A 25,748-nucleotide genomic window follows, 5' to 3' on the forward strand; every position below is an offset into this window, starting at 1 on the left:
AATATTAAGTTTGCTTTTGGTCAAATTTATTTATCTTATCTTTTATTTGTTTTATTAATTTGTTTTTAATTTCGGGCCCTAATGTGAATTTTGGGCCAAAAATTGAATTTTGGTTCTTTTACAATTTCGGACCGTCCGAAATGAGTCTGTCACGTTTAAGCAATTACGTCCCAGACCCTGCACTGAGGGCTAGGCCGAGTCGGCCTGACACGAACCAATATTCGCTGAGGGTTAGGCCGAGTCGGCCTGGCACGAACCAAAATTCAAACGGGTCAGATGGCCCGAAATTTACACGGGTTGGTTCTTTCAGGTTTGGGCTGGGTCGGGTCGGACGGTCGGAATGTACAACTATAAGCAAAGGAGATAAGTCCGCCCCCTCCCCACAGCCAGCACTCAACGAGGGATTGCCGTACAATTTTAATTCAGCTGCAGTTTCGGTTTATATAATATTTTGTCTTTATTGATTACAGCTGCGCAGTGGTAACAGAGGTTGCATGTCGCTGTGCTGTGCGATTATTGCACCCGTAGGCCCTACTTGTGTAGTATAGTAATTGTGATGCCGAAGCCTGAAATGAATAGATGGATGGGATGGGATTAGCAGTGCTACTCATCTGAAAACCACATATATGACTCTCATCGGAAGTCTTCACTCGGGGTATACTTCGTCTTCCAGCGGGTCGACCTTGGAGAAACTCGACCAGCTGCACTGATGCGCTTAGATCAAGAGGATTCGAACGTCCCTTCAATCACTGCCGCCTCGACGATGATGCACTGATCGAGGTAGTGAGATTCGGTTCCATCGAGCTCGAGGTCGATGCCTGTTCGTCTCTCCCGTTGATCTCATTTCTACGATTCAGTCCAGCACTATTCATCGTTTCGTCCTAGATCTTTCTTTTACGAGTTGATCCTTGAACGCAGGAGGGCTAGCTCGGGAGTGGAATATCTACTGACCCCCGACTCCGCAAGGCATGTCCAAGCCAGCAGCCTCACCACCCTCTTCTTTGCCTTTGCCCTTGTGTCCATCCAACCAACCAGCCACAGCCACTAGAGAGGTCGAATCCTTACTTTCTTGCAAACAATGGGCCTCCTTCCAATCCACAGAATCATCTTGCTGTGTTTTTGCTCGTCTAGCTTATTACTGCCTCCTCCAGTATCATCGGACAGCCGCATCCTTCCCAACAAGCCGCTGACTGTTGGAAGCACGCTCACCTCCGATGACGGCACTTTTGCCCTGGGCTTCTTCTCCCCGTCCAACCCGGACAAGAAACACTACTACTATGTTGGTATATGGTACGCCAACATTCCCAAGGACAACGTCGTGTGGGTTGCCAACCGTGGAACCCCAATAATCACGGACCCTTCCTCTGCAACACTTGCCCTGACGAACACGTCCGATCTTGTTTTGTCCAGCGCGGACGGCCAGACGCTTTGGATGGCAAACACCAGCGCTGCTGCGTCGTCGGAGCCGGAGACCACCGCCGGAGAAGCCACGCTTGACAACACTGGAAACTTCATCCTCTGGAGTTCACAGGGCGCCGTCTTATGGCAAAGCTTCGATTACCCGGCCGACACTCTTCTGCCTGGCATGAAATTTAGAGTCACCCACCGTAGGCATGCACTGCAACAGCTGGTCTCTTGGAAGGGCCCCCAAGACCCAGCCCCGGGCAGCTTCTCCTACGGCGCAGATCCTGACGAGCTCCTGCAGCGCTTTGTCAGGAATGGCTCGAGACCATACTGGAGAAGTCCGGTGTTGAATAGTTACTTGGTAGCCAGGTCATATATCGGAATTCTCAAGTCCACTATCTACCTCACAATAAGCAAATACGACGACGGTGAGGTCTATATGTCCTTTGGCGTACCCGGTGGCTCCTCATCGTCAACTGCCATGAAGATCAAAATGGACTACTCAGGAAAGATAGAAATCCTAATCTGGAACACCAACATTTTGGAATGGTACGTCCTGGAGGCACAGCCTATGAATGAATGCAGTACATATGGATATTGTGGTCCGTTTGGGTACTGTGATAACACAGAGCTTAATGCGACATGCAAGTGTCTCGACAGTTTCGAGCCAATAAGCAACGAAGGCAGGAGCAATGGAAGTTTTACAGAAGGATGCCGCCGCAAGGAGACACTAAGATGCGGCGAAGAAGATACTAGTTTCTTAACTTTGGCGGACATGAAGATTCCCGACGAGTTCGTGCATGTCAAGAATAGAAGCTTCGACGGATGCACGGCGGAATGCGCTAGCAACTGCTCCTGCACAGGTTACGCTTATGCCAATTTCAGCACCACGGCTTTCACCGGGGATGACACAAGGTGCCTATTATGGATGGGAGATTTGATTGACACAGCGAAGCGCACTGGAGATGGAGAAAATCTTTACCTTCGAGTAAACAGATCAAGTGGTATAATTTTTGCTCCTATTTCTTTCTTTTACCCACGCAGCATCAGAGCATGAATAAGCTCTAAAAAACAATTAGTGGCTGCAACAAGAAAAGCTAAGAGTTGATAATACCTTGTACTCCATCCGTTCACAAATATATTCAAAAATGTAAATTTTCAAATTACGCTCAAACAATCTTAAGTGATAAATTAAATTAAAACAATAGAAATAAAACGAGTGATCAAAGTTTTAGAAATAAAACGAGTGATCAAAGTTTTAGAAATAAATTAATGGGGTCGTATATTTGTGAACGTATACTTGTGAGTTGTGAGCAGAGGTAGTATATCATTTTGATCATATTGTCTGCTTCTCTGCCGAATGCTAATGAAATGCCAGTCTAAGTAATGTGTTTGTTCATGTGCTTTTTTGCATGTACATTTTGACCATATTGTCTGCTTTTGCTGTCTAATTAAGCACAGTTTATTACCCCCTTCATGTGTCAATTTTGGGCAGATAAAAAGAGGAGGAGCAATATCCTGAAAATTACTCTGCCAGCTGTATCAAGTTTGCTAATACTCGTATTCATGTGGTTTGTTTGGATCTGTTACTCCCGAGGTACAAAGTTCTAAGTTCCCTACTTTCGTTGTGTATTCTCCCCCCAGGAATGTTTGCATATGTTCTCTACTTCATATGCAGTCTTCTTTTATTAGCTTTAACGTAGTACCATTATTCCTGTCAGTCAAAGAAAGAAATAAAAAAACTTGGAAGAAGGTAGTATCAGGAGTTTTGGGCACTTCTGATGAACTCGAGGACGCGAACCTTCCTTGTATTAGCTTCCGAGAAATTGTACTAGCAACGAACAATTTTTCTAGCTCCAACATGCTTGGACACGGAGGTTTCGGACATGTTTATAAGGTAATGACTAATCTTTTCTTATAGTAGAAAATGGTCGCATTTCCTATCTCGTTTGGTCTAAGAAGCATGCGATTGTGCAGGGAACATTAGAATGTGGTAAGGCAATTGCCGTGAAAAGGCTTAGTAAGGGTTCTGGCCAGGGGGTACTGGAGTTCAGAAACGAAGTAATTCTCATCGCGAAGTTGCAGCACAGAAACCTAGTTAAACTTCTTGGTTTCTGCATTCATGGAGATGAGAAACTATTGATATATGAATACTTATCAAACAAAAGTTTGGATGCCTTTCTTTTCAGTATGTTCTACTTTTTCTTGCTAAATTTCAGTAGCTAATCAAACAACAAGCATGGCTGATGTTATCCCTCGATTTGTGCTACTGTTGGTAGATTCCACAAGAAAACCATCGCTTGATTGGTCAAAAAGATTCAACATAATCTTAGGGATAGCTAGAGGACTTCTTTATCTTCACCAAGATTCAAGGCTGAAGATAATCCACAGGGATCTCAAAGCAAACAACATATTACTGGATGATGAAATGAACCCCAGGATATCTGATTTTGGTATGGCAAGAATTTTTTATGGCAACCAGCAACAAGGAAACACCAACCGCGTTGTTGGCACATAGTGAGTGATATCTATTACATTAATGAGCTTTACGATATTGTTCTTGTGCTTGAACCAAAATAAGTTGGGTCATTTCATACAGTGGTTACATGTCGCCTGAATATGCTCTGGAAGGTGTGTTTTCTGTCAAGTCTGATGTGTATAGCTTCGGAGTTTTAGTTCTAGAGATTGTGAGTGGCTCGAAGATCACCTCTACGCACATGACAGAACATTACCCCAACCTTATAGCCTGTGTAAGTATTAGTACGAAATACTCAAATAACGGCAATTTATCGTAGATTTGTATAAATTCTCAAAAAGAATCTGTAGATTCGTATCTTGATGGTTGAGATATGATCGATTCAGGCTTGGAGCTTATGGAAGGATGGGAACACAAAAGAATTTGTTGACTCGTCCATTGTTGCGGATAGTTGTTCGCTTGATGAGACTTCACAGTGCATCCATATCGGGCTCTTGTGTGTTCAAGACAACCCAAATGCTCGGCCACTCATGTCATCAGTTGTGTCTATCCTGGAGAATGGAGACACATCACTTCCACCTCCAAAACAGCCAATATATTTTGCAGAAAGAAACTACGGAACTGACGGAGCAGCAGAAGCTGTTGTGAATTCTGCAAATACTATGAGTGTTACAGCGTTGGAGGGACGCTAGACGTATAGTTCCTGCAAATACCGATGCAACACATGCATGAGAAAGCAACATACATTGTATAGGATGAAAACGGTCGGAAACGGTATTTATTCGGTAATCAGTTTTTTGGTCGTTTTTATTTGATTGCGAATAAATAGGATATATAATACACTATATAAATTTGTATTCTTGTTTATAACATTGAGCTTGTAAAGATTCATAAAAGTTAATCCTCAAATTCATCATATATTTTCTCAAATGATAGATATAAAATTTGGTATAGATTTGAAAACAAATTCGGTAATTTTTTCAACTCTTTTTGTTGTAGAGAGCAAATAATACATAAAACAATTTATGTAATATTTTATTCTTATTTGTAATAATATATTTGAGAACATAACACAAGATCACCATCAAATTTTATATATATCTATTTTAAAATATTAAATTTATCCTAACAGTCCAGATTACCACTTTCATCCCACTAAGCAGTAGCTTAGATAGCACATTTATGCCTCAATGGCTTTGATATCAAATGCAGGAAGTGTAGAAGGAACAGAATTAGTGGAAATGGTCGATTGTATTTGTGAAATCATGCGTGGTGTAACATTGTTGTAGATCGAAATTAGATCTGCAAGGTGACTAACATAATGTTGGATGTTGTGCATAATAATGGTGGTGGTGTGTTAGCACCTCCCTTCCGCCGTGTGGTGGAAAATTCCGGCAGAGAATACAATGAACAGATAAGAAGAGGATAGAAGGAGGAAGGCAGTCTGATTATTCTCCAAAGGCTTAGTTTGTTACAGAATGAACTCCGTATTTATACGAAGCTAATTGACCCAATCAGACCATATAACTTTGACGTTGGGCCGAACCCATCTCGACCTCTGCACTCGGCGCCAGTGGGGTAGCCAGAATTTATCTAAGTGTAGTGTCGGTACCCAGAATCAGGGCTACCCCTTACTACAGTATAAATGCACGGTGTCCATGCGATTATCTTTAGTCGCGCGGCAAACAACGCCCAACCCCACTATGTGGGCGGCTCTGGGGCCGCCACGTGGCCAGAGGAGACAATCTACTCTAAGGTGTCAACGGTGGGTCCGGACCCCTACGGAAAGTGCCGGACCCCTAGATACACAAGACTCGACTTCCTTGAGGGGTTCAAAACCTCCACAAATACAAACCAGACCATCCCTGAGACAGGTCCCGAGGGGTCCGGGCTACTCACATTAGGGTCCCGGGATTCCAAGAAAAAGAATACCCAGGCCTTAACTCTACAAGAAACACCTAAATTTTCGTGGGTCGAGATATTTCGTCGGCCGACCCACGAAAATACGGAAGTTATTTTCGTCGACCTCGCGACCGACGAAAATGAGGCGTATTTTCGTGGGCCGTCCAATATTTTCGTCGGCAGACCCACGAAAATACGGAAGTTATTTTCATCGGCCTCGTGACCGACGAAAATGCGGCGTATTTTCGTGGGCCAGGGCCATACCGACGAAAATAAGTCATTGACCGACCACTATTTTCGTCGGCCTCACTGATGCCGACGAAAATAGAGGACCTAAATCGTCCATCTCGGCCTTCTCGCTCGTTTCAATCCCGCCGCGCCGCCGCCCGCCCGCACTCGCCACGCCGCCGCACGCACCCCGCCCGCCCTCGCCGCGCCGCCCGCAAGCAAGCCCGGCGCCCCTAGCCGCTTAGCCCGCACACCCGCGCCGCCGCACGCACGCACGCCCGCCGAGGCGGCCCGGCCGTCCCATACCGCGTGCGCCGCCTGCACGCCTGCCGAGCCCCACGCCGCCCCGCCCGCCCCTCGTCGTGCCGTCGCCCCGCCCGAGGCGCCTTGCACCGCGTCGCGACGGCCTCCCTGCGCCGTGCCGCCGCCCACACACCGGCCGCCCCACCCACCTCGCCCCGCCCGCCCGCTCCGTCGCGAAGGTCTCCCAGCTGCGCCGTCGCCCGCCTCGCCTCGCTCGCCCGCTCCGTCGCGAAGGTCTCCCAGCTGCGTCGTCGGGGCTCAGCACCCTTGTACGTGCCCCCTTCAGCTATAAAAGGGGAGGCACGCAACGTTATAACTCAAGCTGACTTAGACCCAGCTCAGGCTCACAAGTTCATACAAGCTCTCAAGCTCAATACATCACACAGTGGAGTAGGGTATTAGGCTCTGGCGGCCCGAACCACTCTAAACCTTTGTGTGTTCTTGTGTTCGTTCATCGCTTAGCAGACAGACAAAACGCTTAGGCCCCTCCTCATCCTAGGATTTAGGGTGAGTGCATTCCGCCACCCGGCCGGAGAATTTCCTCTCCGACATTTGGCACGCCAGGTAGGGGCTCTAGGCTTTAGGTTTTTGCTTGTTTTCTTGCTCAGCATGATGGTGCAAATCGTTGAGCACCGCGTCGAAACTTCAGAGGATTTCCTGGTGGAGGAGGAAGCTGCCTCTTCCACGCCTCAGGTTCCCAACCGCCCAGTGCCGGGCACTGCTGCTGTGCACGCTACACAACAGCATACAACCGCACAGACATCCCGGACTCCGTCGAGGGCGGCTCCGGGGGCACTGTCTGCGGCCAGGGAGTTGCTGCGTCACCCTCCGAGCTCCACGGCCTCACCGGGAGCCATGAAGAAGTGGCGGGACGACGTCGATCGACTACTCGACATGGCGCACTCTGGCTCAACCAGATCAAAGCCACGGTCATCCCGGCGCCAACATGAGGCATCGACGTCTGTGCGCTCACCCTCAGTGAGGGGTGCACAGACCAACGACCTCTGGGCAGAGCTCAACCGCAGGCGTGCGAGAGAGGATGCCCGGGTCTCTCTGGAGGGGGCACGGGAGCGCCGGCTAAATATCGAGGGTCGCAACCTCGATCAAGACTTTGCTGCGGTAGCACCGCAAACCCCAGTGGGCGCCCGGTTCCAGGCGGGTGTCCCTTTGGCCGGCGTGGGCTGCTCCGCACTCGCGGATCATCTCCACGCAGCGATCTGGCCATCCAAGTTCCGGCCGCACCTGCCGGAAAAGTACGACGGTACGTCCAACCCATCGGAATTCCTGCAGGTGTATGCCACCGCCATTACGGCAGCAGGTGGAGACACCACCGTAATGACAACGTATTTTCATGTTGCCTTGTCTGGGCCTACACGGACTTGGCTCATGAACCTTACCCCAGGATCAATCTATTCCTGGGAAGAGCTCTGCACACGGTTCACAGCGAACTTCGCCAGCGCTTACCAACAACACGGCGTGGAGGCCCACCTCCACAAAGTGAGGCAGGAACCCGGAGAGACTCTCCGGATGTTTATCTCCCGCTTCACCAAGGTACGAGGCACCATACCTCGTATTTCAGATGCTTCAATCATCACGACCTTTCGTCAGGGAGTACACGATGAAAAGATGTTGGAGAAGTTGGCCACGCACGTCGTGGAGACTGTCACCACACTCTTCGCTCTGGCCGACAAGTGCGCCAAGGTCGCCGAGGGCCGGGCATGGCACTCGGCTCCACACGTCGGGGTCGCCCAGACGGGTGACTCGGGTGCTATCCCCCGGGACGGTAAAAAGAAAAAGAAGGGCCACGACCACGAGAAGCCGCAGTCCACCGCTCTAGTCATCGCAGCTGTGACTGGGGGCCGGGGCGACCACAACAAGCGCCCACGGCCGCAGAGGGGTAATAGTGGCTCATGCCTTGTACACCCCAACAGTCGCCATACCGCCGCGGAGTGTCGCGAGATCATCGAGCTCGCGAAGCGCGTCAGCGGGCGGCGCGAGCAGTCTCCCAAGGACGGCTCCCCACCCCGCCGTCGACCTGGCAAGGAAAGGGTCGACGACGGTGAGGTGGCTGCGGTTGAACGGGACCTCAGGTATCAATCACTCGAGGGGGACCTGAAGGATGTTTTCGCCGGAGGCTCCGTCTCTGGTGACGACAGCTAGATGGACCGCCAGGGGGACCCCGTACTCCCTGGCCTACGGGGCTGAAGCCTGCCTTCCCCGGAAACCCTTATGGACTCACCACGGGTCCAGTCTTTTAAGTCTATGCAGGAGCGGCCACAGCGTAAGGATGTGGACTCCATCGACGAACACAGATGGCAAGCAGCGGCCTGAAATGCACGTTGCAACTAGGCGCCCAGGCGCTACTAACGGTTCGTGCATAGTAGGGAACCCAGGATCGGGACCTAGCCCTATGGCGAGTACTGAACCAAGAAGGGTTCTGTAAACGCTCCCCCAGCTGGAAGGAATCCTTCAAGGTGACGGAAATGTGCCGACCCGGGGTAACCACCTTGCTACAGCTAGAGTACCTCTACCTAACCCCTGGAGCACCTCTGTAAGTTCTATCCATAGAAGCAAGTCTGAGGGGTTGAGTTTCTCTCCCTTTTGTAACTAGGTTGTGCATACGTGTACGCCAGCCCGGTGAGGTCCGCCCTCATAAGCCCGGCCTATTGGTCTGCACCCATGCATGTCAAGTTATAAAGAGAAGACTTGCCCCCTCAAATGTACTCCTATGACAGTTTTATCCTCCTGCCTCCATGGTTTTATCCTACAGTTTCCGAATGTTATTTTTTATCTAACCCACCCGTGCAGTTCCCATCTGTTCTGGCATGATGACATCCAAATTGAGTAGTCAGGCCTGCAGTTTAGGACCCCTCTACGAAAGCAGGGGGTCCGGTAACCTGGGGGCCGGTTCTAAAGAATAGGAGCTCATTCCATGGGGTGGTCCGAAGCAGTGTAGCCGCTTAGCCTGGTTCCGTACCCAAAGCCTGCACACTCCACCACTCTGTGACGGACACCCTAGTATTTGGAGCCATAGTCCTGTGGGTCCGACAACCTGGGGTCCGGCTCTAGAGAATGGATACTTGTCTCCTGGGGTGGTTCGGAGCCGTGTAGCCGCTTAGCCTGGTCCCGTACCGTAAGCCTGCACGCTCCACCACTCTGCGATGGGTGTCCTAGTATTTGGAACCGCGGTCCAGGGGGTCCGGACTCACAACTTGGCTTCCCAGACTAAAACCTGCAGGTCCCGTGCATGTATCAAAGGATGGCTAATGTCAGACGATAGGTCCTATGGGTGTACTACTAACGCTCCCTAGCCGAAGCTGTGTTTAGGTCCAGGTCCTAGTCGAGGCTGCCTCCTGGGGGCCGTTGCCAACTCTTTTAGGTACGCTAGTATCCAGCCTCGACACATCGAGCCTACATCCCAGGGGGGCCAGGTACTAGGGAGGAGTCGACAGCGCCACACACAGCAGGGACAAATAGTATGCAGATAAGTGCTAATACTGCTCGATAAATAGTACTCAAAAAGTACCTTACAAAAACAAAGTTATTACATCCGCCTTCAAGCGGGGCCCTAGCCTTATGTCTACAGGTATGACCTACTCGTCATCAGTAGGGTCGCGCTGGAAGCGCGCAGTCGCCATCTCCACGGCGTATGACGTCTTGTACGACCTCCTGGGCAGCGTCTTCAGCAGTCAGGCCAGCGGTCACCGTTGGAGGATGAAGCAAGGCGTGAAGTGCTGAGATTGGAGGCCGAGCTCCTCCAGCAGCAACACGAAGAAAGACGAAATCGGCAGCGCCAGCCTGCTGGGGAGGTTGGAGACAAAGAGCACGAACTCTCCGGCGGTGAGATCGCCATGAGGAGAGGCGCCGACACAGATCCTTCCGGCGAATGCCGGCACAACCCCATCCGAGCAGGTTGCGCACCAAGTTGAGTGCCACCTTGGGCTGGAAGTGCTCGGGAGGATCTAGCAAGGCCATGGTGGCTACGGCGGCAGAAGCGCGGAGAACTCGATGGCGAAATGGCGCTGCGAGCGATGAGAATGGCTACCATGCTCGGGGGAGTCCCTTTTTAAAGAGAGATTCCCCCAACTGACGCCCTGAAGCGCCGCAGAAGACCTCGCCCGACGCGCGCCAAGGTGACCCAGTCTCTGACACGGGGGCCCGGGCCTACGAGTTATACTCCTTGGGTATCGACCTCCGTGTGCGGAGAAAGTGAACCGCCGTGTGAAGAGCACACTACCGCCTGCGGTAGTGCGCCTCTTCACCTCCGCCGAATGCAGCGGACTAGTCTCTGACACAGGGGCCCGGGCCCACGAGTCATAATCTTCGAGCGTCGGCCTCCATGTGCGGAGAAGGCGAACCGCCGCGTGAGGAGCATGCCACCGTCTGCGGTAGTGCGCCTCTTCACCTTCGCCGAAACCAACAACCCAGTCTTTGGCACGGGGGCCCAGGCCCACGAGTTATCCTCCTTGGGCGCCGGTTCCTGGGTGCAGAGAAGTCGAACCGCCGCTTGCGCCAGTACCGTGCCTCCTCGGGGCCGCCGCAGAAGACAGAGAAGGTGAATTTTCAAAACCAATGCAGCGGTATCGAGGCACCCCGCGCGTGGCCCAGCAAAGCCATCAAGTGTGGAGACCACGGGTCAGTCAGTCGCGGGGACAAGCGGGGCAGTTGGCGTGCCCGAAGACGGACTGGCGGTAATTACGTCAGCAAGCGCACAAAAGCAGCGTGCCAATCGCCAATCAAGCTTTGGCCCCACCTGCAGGCTCGTTTCCTCCCCTGAGGCGGGCCCGGGGGCCACTGTCGGTACCTAGAATCAGGGGTACCCCTTACTACAGTATGAAGGCACGGTATCCATGCGGCTATCTTTAGTCGCGCGGCAAACAGCGCCCAACCCCACCACGTGGGCGGCTCCGGGGCCGTCACGTGGCCAGAGGAGACAATCTACTCTAAGGTGTCAACGGTGGGTCCGGACCCCTACGGGAAGTGCCAGACCCCTAGATACACAAGACTGGACTTCCTGGCGGGGTTCAAAACCTCCACAAATACAAACCAGACCCCTGGGACAGGTCCCGGACCCTCAGGAGGGGTCCGGGCTACTCACAGTAGGGTCCCGGGATTCCAAGGAAAAGAATACCCATGCCTTAATCAAGGCCAGGCGGGGGTCCCGTGCTGACACGTGTCCGGACCATACCGCTCCCGCTCCCCGCTCAGGCGGAGACCCGATGCTGCCACGTGGCCTACTGCCCGTGACGTAAGCCAGCGGGCGGAGCCAGACGTAAGGCCTCTGGGCCGCGCATTTATTGCGGAGGAGGCACGCCGCCTGTCAAGCTGGCAGGTGATGTACCGTCTCAGCATTAAATACGCCTTGTCTACTCCACTGACAAGCGATGTGCCGCCTTAGCATTTAATGTGCCCTGTCCACTCTGCTGACGGGCGGCGGCCAGGCCATCCTGCAGGCGGCATGCCCGTCCGCTCCGGTGGTAGCCAGTACGCCCGTGCTGCGGCATACACTGTGCTCATCATCACTCGTACGTTGCCAGTGAAGCTTCCGCTGCACGCCGACACTACGCAGGCTGTGGATATCAGGGCGCAAGGAGAATGCACTGGCGACCAGCATTAGTTGCTCCAAGTATTACATCCGTTATGTCCCTAGGCCCGCATGTCGGGGCTCAGCACCCTTGTACGTGCCCCCTTCGGCTATAAAAGGGGAGGCACACAACGTTACAACTCGAGCTGACTTAGACCCAGCTCAGGCTTACAAGTTCATACAAGCTCTCAAGCTCAATACATCACACAGTGGAGTAGGGTATTACGCTCCGGCGGCCCGAACCACTCTAAACCCTTGTGTGTTCTTGTGTTCGTTCATCGCTTAGCAGACAGGCAAAATGCTTAGGCCCCTCCTCATCTTAGGATTTAGGGCGGGTGCATTCCGCCACCCGGCCGGAGAATTTCCTCTCCGACATGTAGGATACTAAAAAATTTATACTAGCCAAAGAAATAAATTGTATATATAGATAATGGCTCATATAAACTTTATTTGAACATGATAATTGCAATTTAACGTAAAACTAACTTAACTAATAAACAACTGAATCAGTGGCTGACCATGTCGTGGAAGCCCCCAGCAGGCAAGCAACAAGCCATCAAGCATGGATGCTGCACCGGCGTGCTGCCTCCCGCCGCGCAGTCGCATGCGTAATCGCACCTGCTCGCATCACAGCTAGCGTGCGTAATCACGCACAGTTGATGAGATGAATGGCCTGTTTGGTGTGGCGCTAAAACCGCCGCACCGAGCCTAAGCTGCGGCGCTCGATTTGGCCGCCAGAACTGCGGCACAAAATCTGTGGCGCGTGTGGGCGTTTGCGGTGGCCAACCAAACATGCTCGAAAACTTCCTGCATTAAGGTATTTCTCATTCTTTATACCGATGCAGAAACTTGGATCTACAATAATTAGTTGGGCCAAGAGTAGGGGTGGGCATTCGGGTTACCCGAAAATTTCGGATCGGGTAATTCGGGTTTTTAAAATTTCGGGTTTTGAGAATCGATACCCGAAATTACAACGGGTTTACATGGACATAAAACACAAGCAATCTACAATCACAAGTTATGCACACATACACATAATTATAAATGTACAAATTAATAATTAAACATGACATGAGTATATGACACATGAAAGTTCGGGTATTTCGGGTACCCGATTGTGATACCCAAATTACCCGAACTAAATTCGGGTTTTGCAAGCTACTACCCAAAATTCCCGAACAAAATTTGGGTTCCGGGTATTTTAGATCCGGGTTCGGGTTTCGGGTTATGAGTTTTTTGCCCAGCCCTAGCCAAGAGTAGGGCCCAGCCCTTAGTGGCCATAGGCTCAGCTCCGCCACTCGGCACACATGGCAAACACAAACACTGGACCAGATTCATGCGCCACCAAAAGACAGCCGTTACATGCCAATGCCGTACCATTGGGCACGTCATCATTCACCGAATTCGCCACACTTTGCAGAGCGCGAGCCAGTCTGGTGTCCTCCTTTCTGTCCGGGAAGTCTGGTTTACTCCTCATGGCTCACGGTATAAAGTTCAGAGCGATCGAGGCCTGAGGCCATCAGCCACTCCGTGAGAAGTTCTAGTCATCACACACACCAATGGCGCCCTCCGCTCCCCGGCTGGTCGCCGGAGCTCTCGTGATCCTGGCTGCTGTAGCTCTGGCCCGTCCAAACGCCGAGCAACGGAGCCCCGGTCGCTACAATGTCGCCGACGCGATCGCGATGGGCTCAGGTCAGCATCGTCATCATCAGGGGCGGACACCACCATGCCATGTGTCGCCTCCGCCCGTGTTGCCGCCGCCGTGTCCTGGTCACCAAGATCGGCGTAGAGAAGCACTGGTGCCGCCGCCAATTGTTCTCGGTGTGCAGAGGACCGCGCCGGCTCCGCCCTCGCCGCAGCACGCGCAGGTGGAGCATTATAGGGCGCTATTCCCGCCACCTCCAGCTTGCTCATTCTAGGCGATGGCTCTTGTTGTTACTGTACTTCCTAAGCGTCTAGTAGCCGTCTAGTGTTTGGAGTTCATTTACTCAGCAAGCAACGTAAAAGCTATCAGTTTTTTCATTCTCACCCATTTCTGTTGACACAAAAAATTGAACAATTTGTTTAACGTTTGTGTTTATGGTAGTACTATTCGCCTATTCTCTTATCTATAAAAATATATAATCCACCATTTTAAACTTTACAAAAACCTAACTAATTAACCAAATCACCACATACCCATAAACTTCACTAAATCCACCTAATAAATTGCATTCAGACTTAATACAACAATAAAATCAACAGTTCAGATCGATGGATAACTTTCTCTCTTAATCACTCAAATCTAATTAACAATATTATTTAGACCATCCCTCGTCTCTTCCACAACCTAGCGTCCCCTGCCTCTCCCTCCCCTAACCCCCCCACCCCTTCACTCGCGCCGCCGCTGGTGTCAATCCCTCCTCTCACGCTATCACCACTGATGTCTCTCCTCTCTAGAATCGCAGCGTTATCACATGCTATATGTAGTTCTAGTGAGAGGTGGGTTTTCCGGGGCACACTGACAGACTCGCATGTTTGGTTTGCTGGTCATCGAGCTGTCGGGTCTAGCAACTTACTCAGACGTCGGATTTTGGCAGGCAAAGACAAACAGGTAACTCACGCATTCAGCATGTTTTGGCTACTTGGCTTACTTGTCGGTGTAACTGTTAGATTTTCTACTCAATCAGGGCACATTTGGTTCTGTCATCATCCAAGTTGCCTGGCCTAGGCATCGCTACCATGCGACCGATTTCGGATGCCTGCAGCAAGGATCAAATACCTGGCAGGCACATGTCTGGCATGGCACCATCCAAACACGCCCCAAGAGTACGAGAGCAGGCCGAATTCTGCCTCAGATTTTATAAACAAGCAGTATGTCTTATATTATGATTTTGCTGTACCAACTAAGATTTTTAAAAAAAGAGCATTTACAACAGTACCTTAAATTCCCTATCTTAAAATATACTATAGCTCAACTCATAAAAAATAGATAAAATGGTGCCCTGTTTTACAATTTTTTTATAAAAAATATAAGACACATCGTGAGGTTACTCAAATATAATGCACCTCAAATTATTGTCATATCATTATTTCCTACATCATTTCAATCTTTTATTTTCTAATAATATAATATGTTTCATAAAATACATGATTTAGGGCTTAACTGTTGGAGATCAATTTGTTTTTAGTATATTAAACACTCTAAATAATGTAGTATTTTAATTTTTGTAGCAATATATTGAGGCACCTTATTGTAGATGCTCTAATAAGGCTATCTCCACTCTCCAACGAGGCCCTCTAAGACTCTCTAGAAATGTCTTCTATATCCATACTCTACATTCGTCTTTTACTGTCTTCGTTTAAAGATTATCTCCTTTATATTTGCTTTCACTCTGATAGTGTCACCTATACGTAAATAACTATATTAAAAATATATTTTATTTTAAATTTTTGTCTGTACATATTTGACATACTCTCAAAATATTTTGTACATATTTTAGTTTTACTAAATCGATCGTTTAAAGTATTAGTACTAAATTGGATAGATGAGAGGAGAGAGAAATTCTATATATATAGAGGATCCAATAGTGACTTCTATATTTAGAATATCGTTTAGATTACGTTGCTAAATGGATAGAGGGTGATAATATCCTCTAAAATTTAGGGTATATAACACTTATGAAAGTAGCCTAGAGGGGTGAATAGGTGACACCTGCAATTCTCAACTTTTGCGAGAAAACGTAGTTCAACAGGGGAGGCCGGTTCAACCGAGATTCACCTGTTCAACTGCGAACTTAATTGAAACTACTTAGATCTACCAATAATAAATGTAGTGGAAGAGTTGAATTAAAACCAACTAAGTAGATCAAAGATCTAAGATGATGAGAGACAAAATCACACCCACAAAAGCACATGAGACACACGGTTTTTACCGAGATTCGGTCACACCACCAAGGTGCCCTACTCCTCGTTGAGGTGCCCACAAAGGGTCGGGTCTGAAAGGGAATTAGGCTTACACCTATTTTCCTAATTGATTTTGGTGGTTGAATTGCCCAACACAAATAATTGGACTAACTAGTTTGCTCTAGTGTATAAGTTATATAGGTACCAAAGGTTCACTCTTAGCCAATAAAAAGACCAAGTATTGGGTTCAACAAAAGAGCAAAGGGACAACCGAAGGCACCTCTGGTCTGGCGCACCGGACAGTGTCCGGTGCACCAGAGGACTCCAAGTCAAACTCGTCACCTTCGGGAAAATCCGGAGGCGCTCCGCTATAATTCACCAGACTGTCCGGTGCTCCAAGGAACGGCGCCTCAGGAACTCGCCAGCTTCGGGAATTCACAAAGGCTAGTCCGCTATAATTCACCGGACATGTCCGGTGTACACCGGACTGTCCGGTGTGACAACAGAGCAACGGATATTTCGGCGCCAACGGCTACCTGCAGCGCATTGAATGCGCGCCAGCGCGCGCAGAAGTCAGGCACGCCCATACTGGCGCACTAGACACTCTACAGTACATGTCCGGTGCGCCACCGAACATCCAGGCGGGCCCAGAAGACAGAGCTCCAACGGTCGGAACCCAACGGCTTTGGTGACGTGGCTGGCGCACCGGACATGTCCGGTGTGCACCGGACTGTCCGGTGCACCATACGACAGTCAGCCCCACCAAACGGCTAGTTTGGTGGTTGGGGCTATAAATACCCCCAACCACCCACCATTCATTGTATCCAAGTTTTCACACTTCCAACCACTTACAAGAGCTAGGCATTCAATTCTAGACACACTCAAGAGATCAAATCCTCTCCCAAATTCCACACAAAGCTTTAGTGACTAGTGAGAGAGATTTGCTTGTGTTCTTTCGAGCTCTTGCGCTTGGATTGCTTTCTTCTTTCTTGATTCTTTCTTGCAATCAAACTCACTTGTAATTGAGGCAAGAGACACCAATCTTGTGGTGGTCCTTGTAGGAACTTTGTGTTCCAAGTGATTGAGAAGAGAAAGCTCACTCGGTTCGAGGGACCGTTTGAGAGAGGGAAAGGGTTGAAAGAGACCCGGTCTTTGTGACCACCTCAACAGGGAGTAGGTTTGCGAGAACCGAACCTCGGTAAAACAAATCCGTGTGTCACACTCTTTATTCGCTTGCGATTTGTTTTGCACCCTCTCTCACGGACTTGATTATATCTCTAACGCTAACCCGACTTGTAGTTGTGATTATTTTTGAGAATTTCAGTTTCGCCCTATTCACCCCCCCTCTAGGCGACTTTCAATTGGTATCGGAGCCCGGTGCTTCATTAGAGCCTAACCGCTCGAAGTGATGTCGGGAGAACTCGCCAAGAGGGAGATGGAGACCGGCGACAAGCCCGCTACAAGCCACGGGAAGGCTTCATCGGAAGAGTCCCACAACAAGGAGAAGAGGAAGGAGAAAAAGAAGGAAAAGAAGACTTCTTCCCACAAGTCGCATCGGAGTGGCGACAAAATAAAGAAGATGAGGAAGGTGGTCTACTACGAGACCGACACTTCATCACCTTCTACCTCCGGCTCCGACGCGCCCTCCATAACTTCGAAGCGCCATGAGCGTAAGAAGTTTAGTAAGATCCCCTTACATTATCCTCGTACTTCTAGACATACTCCATTACTTTCCGTTCCATTAGGCAAACCGCTAACCTTTGACGGTGAAGATTATGCTAGGTGGAGTGAATTAATGAAATTTCATCTAACCTCACTCCACAAAAGTATATGGAATGTTGTTGAGTTTGGAGCACAGGTACCATCCGTAGGGAATGAGGATTATGATGAGGACGAGGTGGCCCAAATTCACCACTTTAACTCCCAAGCCACTACTATACTCCTCGCCTCTCTAAGTCGAGAGGAGTATAATAAGGTGCAAGGGTTAAAGAGTGCGAAGGAAATTTGGGACGTACTCAAGACCGCGCACGAAGGAGACGAGGTGACAAAGATCACCAAGCGGGAAACGATCGAGGGGGAGCTCGGTCGCTTCATGCTTCACCAAGGGGAGGATCCACAAGCTATGTACAACCGCTTGAAGACCTTGGTGAACCAAGTGCGCAACCTCGGGAGCGAAAAATGGGATGACCATGAGATGGTCAAGGTTATTCTTAGATCCCTCATATTTCTCAATCCTACACAAGTTCAATTAATTCGAGGTGATCCTAAATATAAGCTAATGTCTCCCGAGGAAGTCATAGGAAAATTTGTGAGCTTTGAGCTAATGATTAAAGGCTCAAAGAAAATCATCGAGCAAGGCACCTCCTCCACACCCGAAGCACAACCGGTCGCATTCAAGGCAACGGAGGAGAAGAAGGAGGAATCTACATCAAGTAGACAACCAATCGACACCTCCAAGCTCGACAATGAGGAAATGGCGCTCGTCATCAAGAGCTTCCGCCAAATCCTCAAACAAAGGAGGGGGAAGGACTATAAACCTCACTCCAAGAAAGTGTGTTACAAATATGGTAAGCCCGGTCATTTTATTGCAAAATGTCCTATATCTAGTGACAGTGACAGGGGCGACGACAAGAAGGGGAGAAGAAAGGAGAAGAAGAAATACTACAAGAAGAGGGGCGGCGATGCCCATGTTTGTCGGGAGTGGGACTCCGATGAAAGCTCTAGCGACTCCTCCGACGACGAGGACGCCGCCAACATCGCCGTCACCAAGGGACTTCTCTTCCCCAACGTCGGCCACAAGTGTCTCATGGCAAAGGACAGCAAAAGGAAGAAGGTTAAATCAAAATCCTTCACTAAATATGAATCTTCTAGTGATGATAATGCTAGTGATGAGGAAGATAATTTGTGCACCCTTTTTGCCAACCTTAACATGGAACAAAAGGAAAAACTAAATGAGCTAATTAGTGCCATCCATGAAAAGGATGATCTCTTGGACTCCCAAGAGGACTTCCTAATCAAGGAAAATAAAAAACATGTTAAGGTTAAGAATGCTTATGCTCTAGAGGTAGAAAAATGTGAGAAATTATCTAGTGAGCTAAGCACATGTCATGACACTATAGGCAACCTTAGAAATGAAAATGCCAAATTAATTGCTAAGGTTGACTCTCATGTTTGTAATGTTTCAACTTCCAATCCTAGAGATGATAAAGTTGATTTAATTGCTAGGATTGATGAGTTGAATGTTTCCATTGCTAGCCTTAGGATTGAAAATGAGAAATTGCTTGCTAAGGCTAAAGATTTTGATGTTTGCAATGTTACTATTTCTAACCTTAGAAGTGAAAATGACATATTACATGCTAAGGTTATAGAATTAAAATCTTGCAAACCCTCTACATCTATCATTGAGCATGTATCTATTTGTACTAGATGTAGAGATGTTGATATTAATGCTATCCATGATCACATGGCTTTAATTAAACAACAAAATGATCATATAGCAAAATTAGATGCTAAAATTGCCGAGCATAACTTAGAGAATGAAAAATTTAAATTTGCTCGTAGTATGCTTTATAATGGGAGACGCCCTGGCATCAAGGATGACATTGGCTTCCAAAGGGGAGACAATGTCAAACTTAGTGCCCCTCCTAAAAGATTGTCTAATTTTGTTAAGGGCAAGTGAAAGGGAAATGTGCCTTTGGGCCATTTCTAAGTATTTTGGTGATTGAGTGCAAACACAAGTGCTTAAATGTGAAAATATGCCCAAGGATGAACAAAGTGCAAATCACAAGTTAAGGTATGTTTCTAAGCCTTAGTACATTGGTTTTGTGTACTAATATATTTGTCTAAGTGTTAGAAACAGATAGAAGAAGAGAAGAGAAGACTTGGCTGTGTAAAGCCAAGGGGCTGTTTCGGTCTGGGGCACCGGACTGTCCGGTGGTGCACCGGACAGTGTCCGGTGGTGCACCGGACAGTGTCCGGTGCGCCAGGCTGCCTCGACCGAAGAGGCCACTCTCGGGTTTTTCTCCGGCGACTTCGGCTAAAATTCACCGGACTGTCCGGTGTGCACCGGACTGTCCGGTGAGCCAACGGTCGGCCGGGCCAACGGTCGGCCGCGCGATCGGCGCGCGACACGTGGCCGAGCCAACGGTCGGAAGGAAGCACCGGACTGTCCGGTGTGCACCGGACTGTCCGGTGCGCCAGATCTGCAACGGTCGGCAACGGTCGGCTTCGCCATTTAAGGAAATAAATCGGGCACCGGACAGTGTCCGGTGTGCACCGGACTGTCCGGTGCGCCCGACGACAGAAGGCAAGGATAGCCTTCCAGATGTGCTCTCAACGGCTCCTAGCTGCCTTGGGGCTATAAAAGGGACCCCTAGGCGCATGGAGGAGACACCCAAGCATTCCTACAACTCTTCTAAGCACCAAGACATCAATCTCACGCATTCGTTTCATTGTGATAGCATATAGAGCTCTTGTGGAGTTGTGAACTCTTTGTGTTGCGTTGCGAGCTCTTGTTGCGACTTGTGTGCGTGTTGTTGCTCTGATTTTCGAGTCTTGTGTGCGTTGCTCATTCCCACCTTACTCCGTATTTCTTTGTGAACTCAATTGTAAGGGCGAGAGACTCCAAGTTGTGGAGATTCCTCGCAAACGGGAAAAGATCAAAGGAAAGAAAAACACCGTGGTATTCAAGTTGATCATTGGATCACTTGAGAGGAGTTGAGTGCAACTCTCGTCCGTTGGGACGCCACAACGTGGAGTAGGCAAGTTTTGTACTTGGCCGAACCACGGGATAACCACCGTGTCAACTCTGTGATTGCTTTCTTGTGGTTATCGTGTTTTGAGTTCTCTCTAGCCACTTGGCCATACTTGTGCTAACTCTTAACAAGTTTTTGTGGCTTAAGTTTTGAACTTTTACAGGATCACCTATTCACCCCCCCCTCTAGGTGCTCTCAATTGGTATCGGAGCCGTTCTCTTCAAGAAAGGGACTAACCGCCCGAAGAGATGGATCCTAAGGGGAAGGGAATTGTGATCAACGACAAGGAGAAGGAGTCCTTCTTCAACGAGCCAAGGGATGACAAGTCCAATGACTCGGGCTCGGGCCACAAGCGAAAAGATGGGAAGAAGAAGAAGACAAGACGCATCAAGGAGATCGTCTACTACGACAGCGATGAGTCCTCTTCTTCCCAAAAGGACGACGACCACTACAAACAAAAGACGGTTAACTCAAACTTTTCTTTTGATTATTCGCGCATTCCGCATAGCTCGAATACACATTTGCTCCCCATTCCACTTGGCAAGCCTCCTCACTTTGATGGAGAGGACTACGGATTTTGGAGTCACAAAATGCGCACTCACCTATTTTCTCTCCATCCAAGCATTTGGGAGATTGTGGAGAGTGGAATGAAATTTGATAGCTCGGATAGCCCTTCATTTATAAATGAACAAATTCATAAAAATGCACAAGCTACTACTGTGTTGCTAGCCTCTTTGTGCAGGGACGAGTACAATAAGGTGAGCGGCTTGGACAATGCCAAGCAGATATGGGACACCCTCAAGATCTCTCACGAGGGGAACGACATCACCATGCTCACCAAAATGGAGTTGGTGGAGGGCGAGCTTGGACGATTCGCCATGATAAGGGGAGAGGAGCCAACTCAAACTTACAACAGGCTCAAGACCCTTATCAATAAAATAAGGAGCTACGGAAGCACGCGTTGGACGGATCACGACGTCGTCCGCCTAATGCTCAGGTCCCTTACCATTCTTGATCCTCATCTCGTGAACAATATTCGTGAGAATCCCAGGTACACGATGATGACGCCCGAGGAAGTACTTGGAAAATTCGTGAGCGGGCGGATGATGATCAAGGAGGCAAGATACGTTGACGACGCGTTGAACGGTCCACTCCACGAGCCTCAACCCATTGCTCTGAAGGCAACAAGGAGCAAGGAGTCGCTACCTAGCAAGGTGGCGCAAGTTGAGGCGGCCGGGCTCAATGATGAAGAGATGGCTCTCATCATCAAAAGATTCAAGACGGCGCTTAAAGGTCGCAAGGGACAGCAAAACAAGACCAAGACAAAGGAGAAGCGCTCGTGCTTCAAATGTGGTAAGATTGGTCATTTTATCGCTAACTGTCCCGATAATGATAGTGACCAGGAAAAGGGGAACAAAAGGGAGAAGAAGAAGCATTACAAGAAGGCAAAGGGCGAAGCACATATTGGAAAGGAGTGGGATTCGGATTGCTCCTCGTCCGACTCCGACAACGAAGGACTTGCCGCCACCGCCTTCAACAAGTCATCTCTCTTCCCCAACGAGCATCACACATGCCTCATGGCTAAGGAGAAGAAAGTAAGTACTCGAAACTCTACTTATGCTTCTTCTAGTGATGATGAGTCTAGTGATGATGATGACATAGACTATTCATGCTTATTCAAGGGCTTAGATAGATCTAAGATAGATAAGATAAATGAGTTGATTGATGCCTTGAATGAAAAGAATAGGCTATTAGAAAAGCAAGAGGACCTTTTATATGAAGAACATGATAAATTTGTAGAAGCACAAACATCTCTTGCTTTAGAAATTAAGAGAAATGAAATGCTTTCTTGTGAGTTGTCATCATGTCATGATTCTATTTCTAGCTTAAGAAGCATTAATGATGATTTAAATGCTAAAGTAGCTAGTAAATCTAATTCTTGTGTAGAACATATTGAAATTTGCACTAGGTGTAAGGATTTTGATGTTAATGCTTGTAGTGAACACTTAGTTTCAATTTCAAAACTAAATGATGAAGTGGCTAGTCTTAATGCTCAACTTAAGACTAGCAAGAGTGAAGTTGATAAAATAAAATTTGCAAGGGATGCCTACACGGTTGGTAGACACCCCTCAATTAAGGATGGGCTTGGCTTCAAGAGGGAAGTCAAGAACTTAACAAGCCATAAGGCTCCCATTCCCGCTAAGGAGAGAGGGAAGGCTCCTATGGCTACTAGCACTAAAAAGAACCATGCGTTTTTATATCATGATAGAAGACAATCTAGAAGTGCTTATAGGGGTTGTAATGTTTATGATGATTTTGATTCTCATCACATGATTGCTTCTAGTTCATCTTATGTGCATGATAGAAATGTTAGTAGGAGAAATACTATTCATCATATGCCTAGAAAGAATGTTAGTCATGTTCCTAGGAAAGTAGTAAATGAATTTTCTACAGTTTATCATGCTTTGAATGCTTCCTTTGAAATTTGTAGAAAGGATAGAAAAGTAATTGCTAGGAAGTTAGGGGCAAAATGCAAAGGTGATAAAACTTGCATTTGGGTCCCTAAGAAGATTTGTGCTAACCTTGTAGGACCCAACATGAGTTGGGTACCTAAAACCCAAGCCTAAATTTGTCTTGCAGGTTTATGCATCCGGGGGTTCAAGCTGGATTATAGACAGCGGGTGCACAAACCATATGACGGGGGAGAAGAAAATGTTCACCTCCTACGTCAAAAATAAAGATTCCCAAGATTCAATCATATTCGGTGATGGGAATCAAGGCAAGGTAAAAGGGTTAGGTAAAATTGCAATTTCCAATGAGCATTCTATTTCTAATGTATTTTTAGTAGAGTCTCTTGGTTACAATTTACTATCTGTTAGTCAATTGTGCAACATGGGGTATAACTGTCTATTTACTAATGTAGATGTGTCTGTCTTTAGAAGAAGTGATGGTTCACTAGCTTTTAAGGGTGTATTAGACGGCAAGCTTTACTTAGTTGATTTTGCAAAAGAAGAGGCCGGTCTAGATGCATGCTTAATAGCTAAGACTTGCATGGGCTGGCTGTGGCATCGCCGCTTGGCACATGTGGGGATGAAGAACCTTCACAAACTTCTAAAGGGAGAACACGTGATAGGACTAACTAATGTAAAATTCGAAAAAGATAGACCTTGTGCAGCTTGTCAGGCAGGTAAACAAGTGGGAGGAGCACATCACAACAAGAATGTGATGACCACTTCAAGACCCTTGGAGCTGCTGCATATGGACCTCTTCGGACCCGTCGCCTATCTGAGTATAGGAGGAAGTAAGTATGGTCTAGTTATTGTTGATGACTTTTCCCGCTTCACTTGGGTGTTCTTTTTGCAGGATAAGTCTGAAACCCAAGGGACCCTCAAGCGCTTCCTCAGGAGAGCTCAAAATGAGTTTGAGCTCAAAGTGAAAAAGATAAGGAGCGACAACGGGTCCGAGTTCAAGAACCTTCAAGTGGAGGAGTTCCTTGAAGAGGAAGGGATCAAGCACGAGTTCTCCGCTCCCTACACACCACAGCAAAATGGTGTGGTAGAGAGGAAGAACAGGACGCTCATTGACATGGCGTGGACGATGCTAGGAGAGTTCAAGACCCCCGAGTGCTTTTGGACGGAAGCCGTGAACACTGCTTGCCACGCCATCAACAGGGTCTACCTTCATCGCCTCCTCAAGAAGACGTCGTATGAGCTTCTAACCGGTAACAAACCCAATGTATCTTACTTTCGTGTATTTGGGAGCAAGTGCTACATTCTAGTGAAGAAAGGTAGAAATTCTAAGTTTGCTCCCAAAGCTGTAGAAGGGTTTTTGTTAGGTTATGACTCAAATACAAAGGCGTATAGAGTCTTCAACAAATCATCGGGTTTGGTTGAAGTCTCTAGCGACGTTGTATTTGATGAGACTAATGGCTCTCCAAAAGAGCAAGTTGTTGATTGTGATGATGTAGATGAAGAAGATGTTCCGACGGCCGCTATACGGACCATGGCGATTGGAGAAGTACGGCCACAGGAACAAGATGAACGAGATCAACCTTCTTCCTCAACTATGGTGCATCCCCCAACCGAAGATGACGAACAGGTACCTCAAGTGGAGGCACTTGATCAAGGGGGAGCACAAGATAATCATGTGATGGAGAAAGAAGTGCAACCGGCACCTCCAACCCAAGTTCGAGCGATGATTCAAAGGGATCATCCCGTCGACCAAATTCTGGGTGACATTAGCAAGGGAGTAACTACTCGATCTCGATTAGTTAATTTTTGTGAGCATTACTCCTTTGTCTCTTCTATTGAGCCTTTCAGGGTAGAAGAGGCCTTGCTAGATCCAGACTGGGTGTTGGCCATGCAAGAAGAGTTAAACAACTTCAAGCGCAATGAAGTTTGGACACTGGTGCCTCGTCCGAAGCAAAATGTTGTGGGAACCAAGTGGGTGTTCCGCAACAAACAGGACGAGCACGGGGTGGTGACGAGGAACAAGGCTCGACTTGTGGCAAAAGGTTATGCCCAAGTCGCAGGTTTGGATTTCGAGGAGACCTTTGCTCCTGTGGCTAGGCTAGAGTCAATTCGAATCTTGCTAGCATATGCCGCTCACCATTCTTTCAGGTTGTTTCAAATGGATGTGAAGAGCGCTTTCCTCAACGGGCCAATCAAGGAGGAAGTGTACGTGGAGCAACCCCCTGGCTTCGAGGATGAACGGTACCCCGACCATGTGTGTAAGCTCTCTAAGGCGCTCTATGGACTTAAGCAAGCCCCAAGAGCATGGTATGAATGCCTTAGAGACTTTCTAATTGCTAATGCTTTCAAGGTTGGGAAAGCCGATCCAACTCTCTTTACAAAGACATGTGATGGTGATTTGTTTGTGTGCCAAATTTATGTCGATGACATAATATTTGGTTCTACTAACCAAAAGTCTTGTGAAGAGTTTAGCAGGGTGATGACGCAGAAATTCGAGATGTCGATGATGGGCGAGTTGAACTACTTCCTTGGGTTCCAAGTGAAGCAACTCAAGGACGGCACCTTCATCTCCCAAACGAAGTACACGCAAGATCTGCTAAAGCGGTTTGGGATGAAGGACGCCAAGCCCGCAAAGACTCCGATGGGGACCGACGGACACACCGACCTCAACAAAGGAGGTAAGTCCGTTGATCAAAAAGCATACCGGTCAATGATAGGTTCTTTGCTTTACTTATGTGCTA

At 48.4% G+C, this 25,748-nt stretch overlaps 2 protein-coding genes across 3 annotated transcripts; both read left to right on the top strand.

Moving 5' to 3' along the window:
* The first annotated feature begins 596 nt into the window (after positions 1 to 596).
* On the top strand, positions 597 to 4,796 carry LOC103626112 (putative G-type lectin S-receptor-like serine/threonine-protein kinase At1g61610). Of its 2 annotated transcripts, XM_008646486.3 has the most exons (8): positions 597 to 780; positions 919 to 2,408; positions 2,900 to 3,001; positions 3,126 to 3,301; positions 3,382 to 3,592; positions 3,684 to 3,921; positions 4,004 to 4,154; positions 4,267 to 4,796. In XM_008646486.3, exons 2-8 carry the CDS (start codon positions 1,079 to 1,081, stop codon positions 4,570 to 4,572), a joined length of 2,514 nt encoding a protein of 837 aa, XP_008644708.1. In that variant the 5' UTR covers positions 597 to 780; positions 919 to 1,078; the 3' UTR covers positions 4,573 to 4,796. The 2 variants fall into 2 exon arrangements, with proteins under 2 accessions (XP_008644708.1, XP_020393743.1); XM_020538154.2 differs by having other exon boundaries at positions 597 to 2,408.
* An 8,618-nt stretch (positions 4,797 to 13,414) lies between these two features.
* On the top strand, positions 13,415 to 13,967 carry LOC100277690 (uncharacterized). Its single transcript, NM_001151193.2, has one exon. It carries the CDS (start codon positions 13,457 to 13,459, stop codon positions 13,814 to 13,816), a length of 360 nt encoding a protein of 119 aa, NP_001144665.2. The 5' UTR covers positions 13,415 to 13,456; the 3' UTR covers positions 13,817 to 13,967.
* Positions 13,968 to 25,748: the final 11,781 nt, after the last annotated feature.

Source organism: Zea mays, chromosome 5 (assembly GCF_902167145.1).
Source record: "Zea mays cultivar B73 chromosome 5, Zm-B73-REFERENCE-NAM-5.0, whole genome shotgun sequence".
Classification (NCBI taxonomy): Eukaryota; Viridiplantae; Streptophyta; class Magnoliopsida; order Poales; family Poaceae; genus Zea; species Zea mays.

Excerpts from the sequence above, each read along its gene's own strand:
- LOC103626112 (XM_020538154.2), top strand. The coding sequence starts at position 1,079 with ATGGGCCTCCTTCCAATCCACAGAATCATCTTGCTGTGTTTTTGCTCG. Across the intron at positions 3,302-3,381 it reads GTTTCGGACATGTTTATAAG|GGAACATTAGAATGTGGTAA; the intron begins GTAATGACTAAT and ends GCGATTGTGCAG. Across the intron at positions 3,922-4,003 it reads AACCGCGTTGTTGGCACATA|TGGTTACATGTCGCCTGAAT; the intron begins GTGAGTGATATC and ends CATTTCATACAG.
- LOC100277690 (NM_001151193.2), top strand. The coding sequence starts at position 13,457 with ATGGCGCCCTCCGCTCCCCGGCTGGTCGCCGGAGCTCTCGTGATCCTG.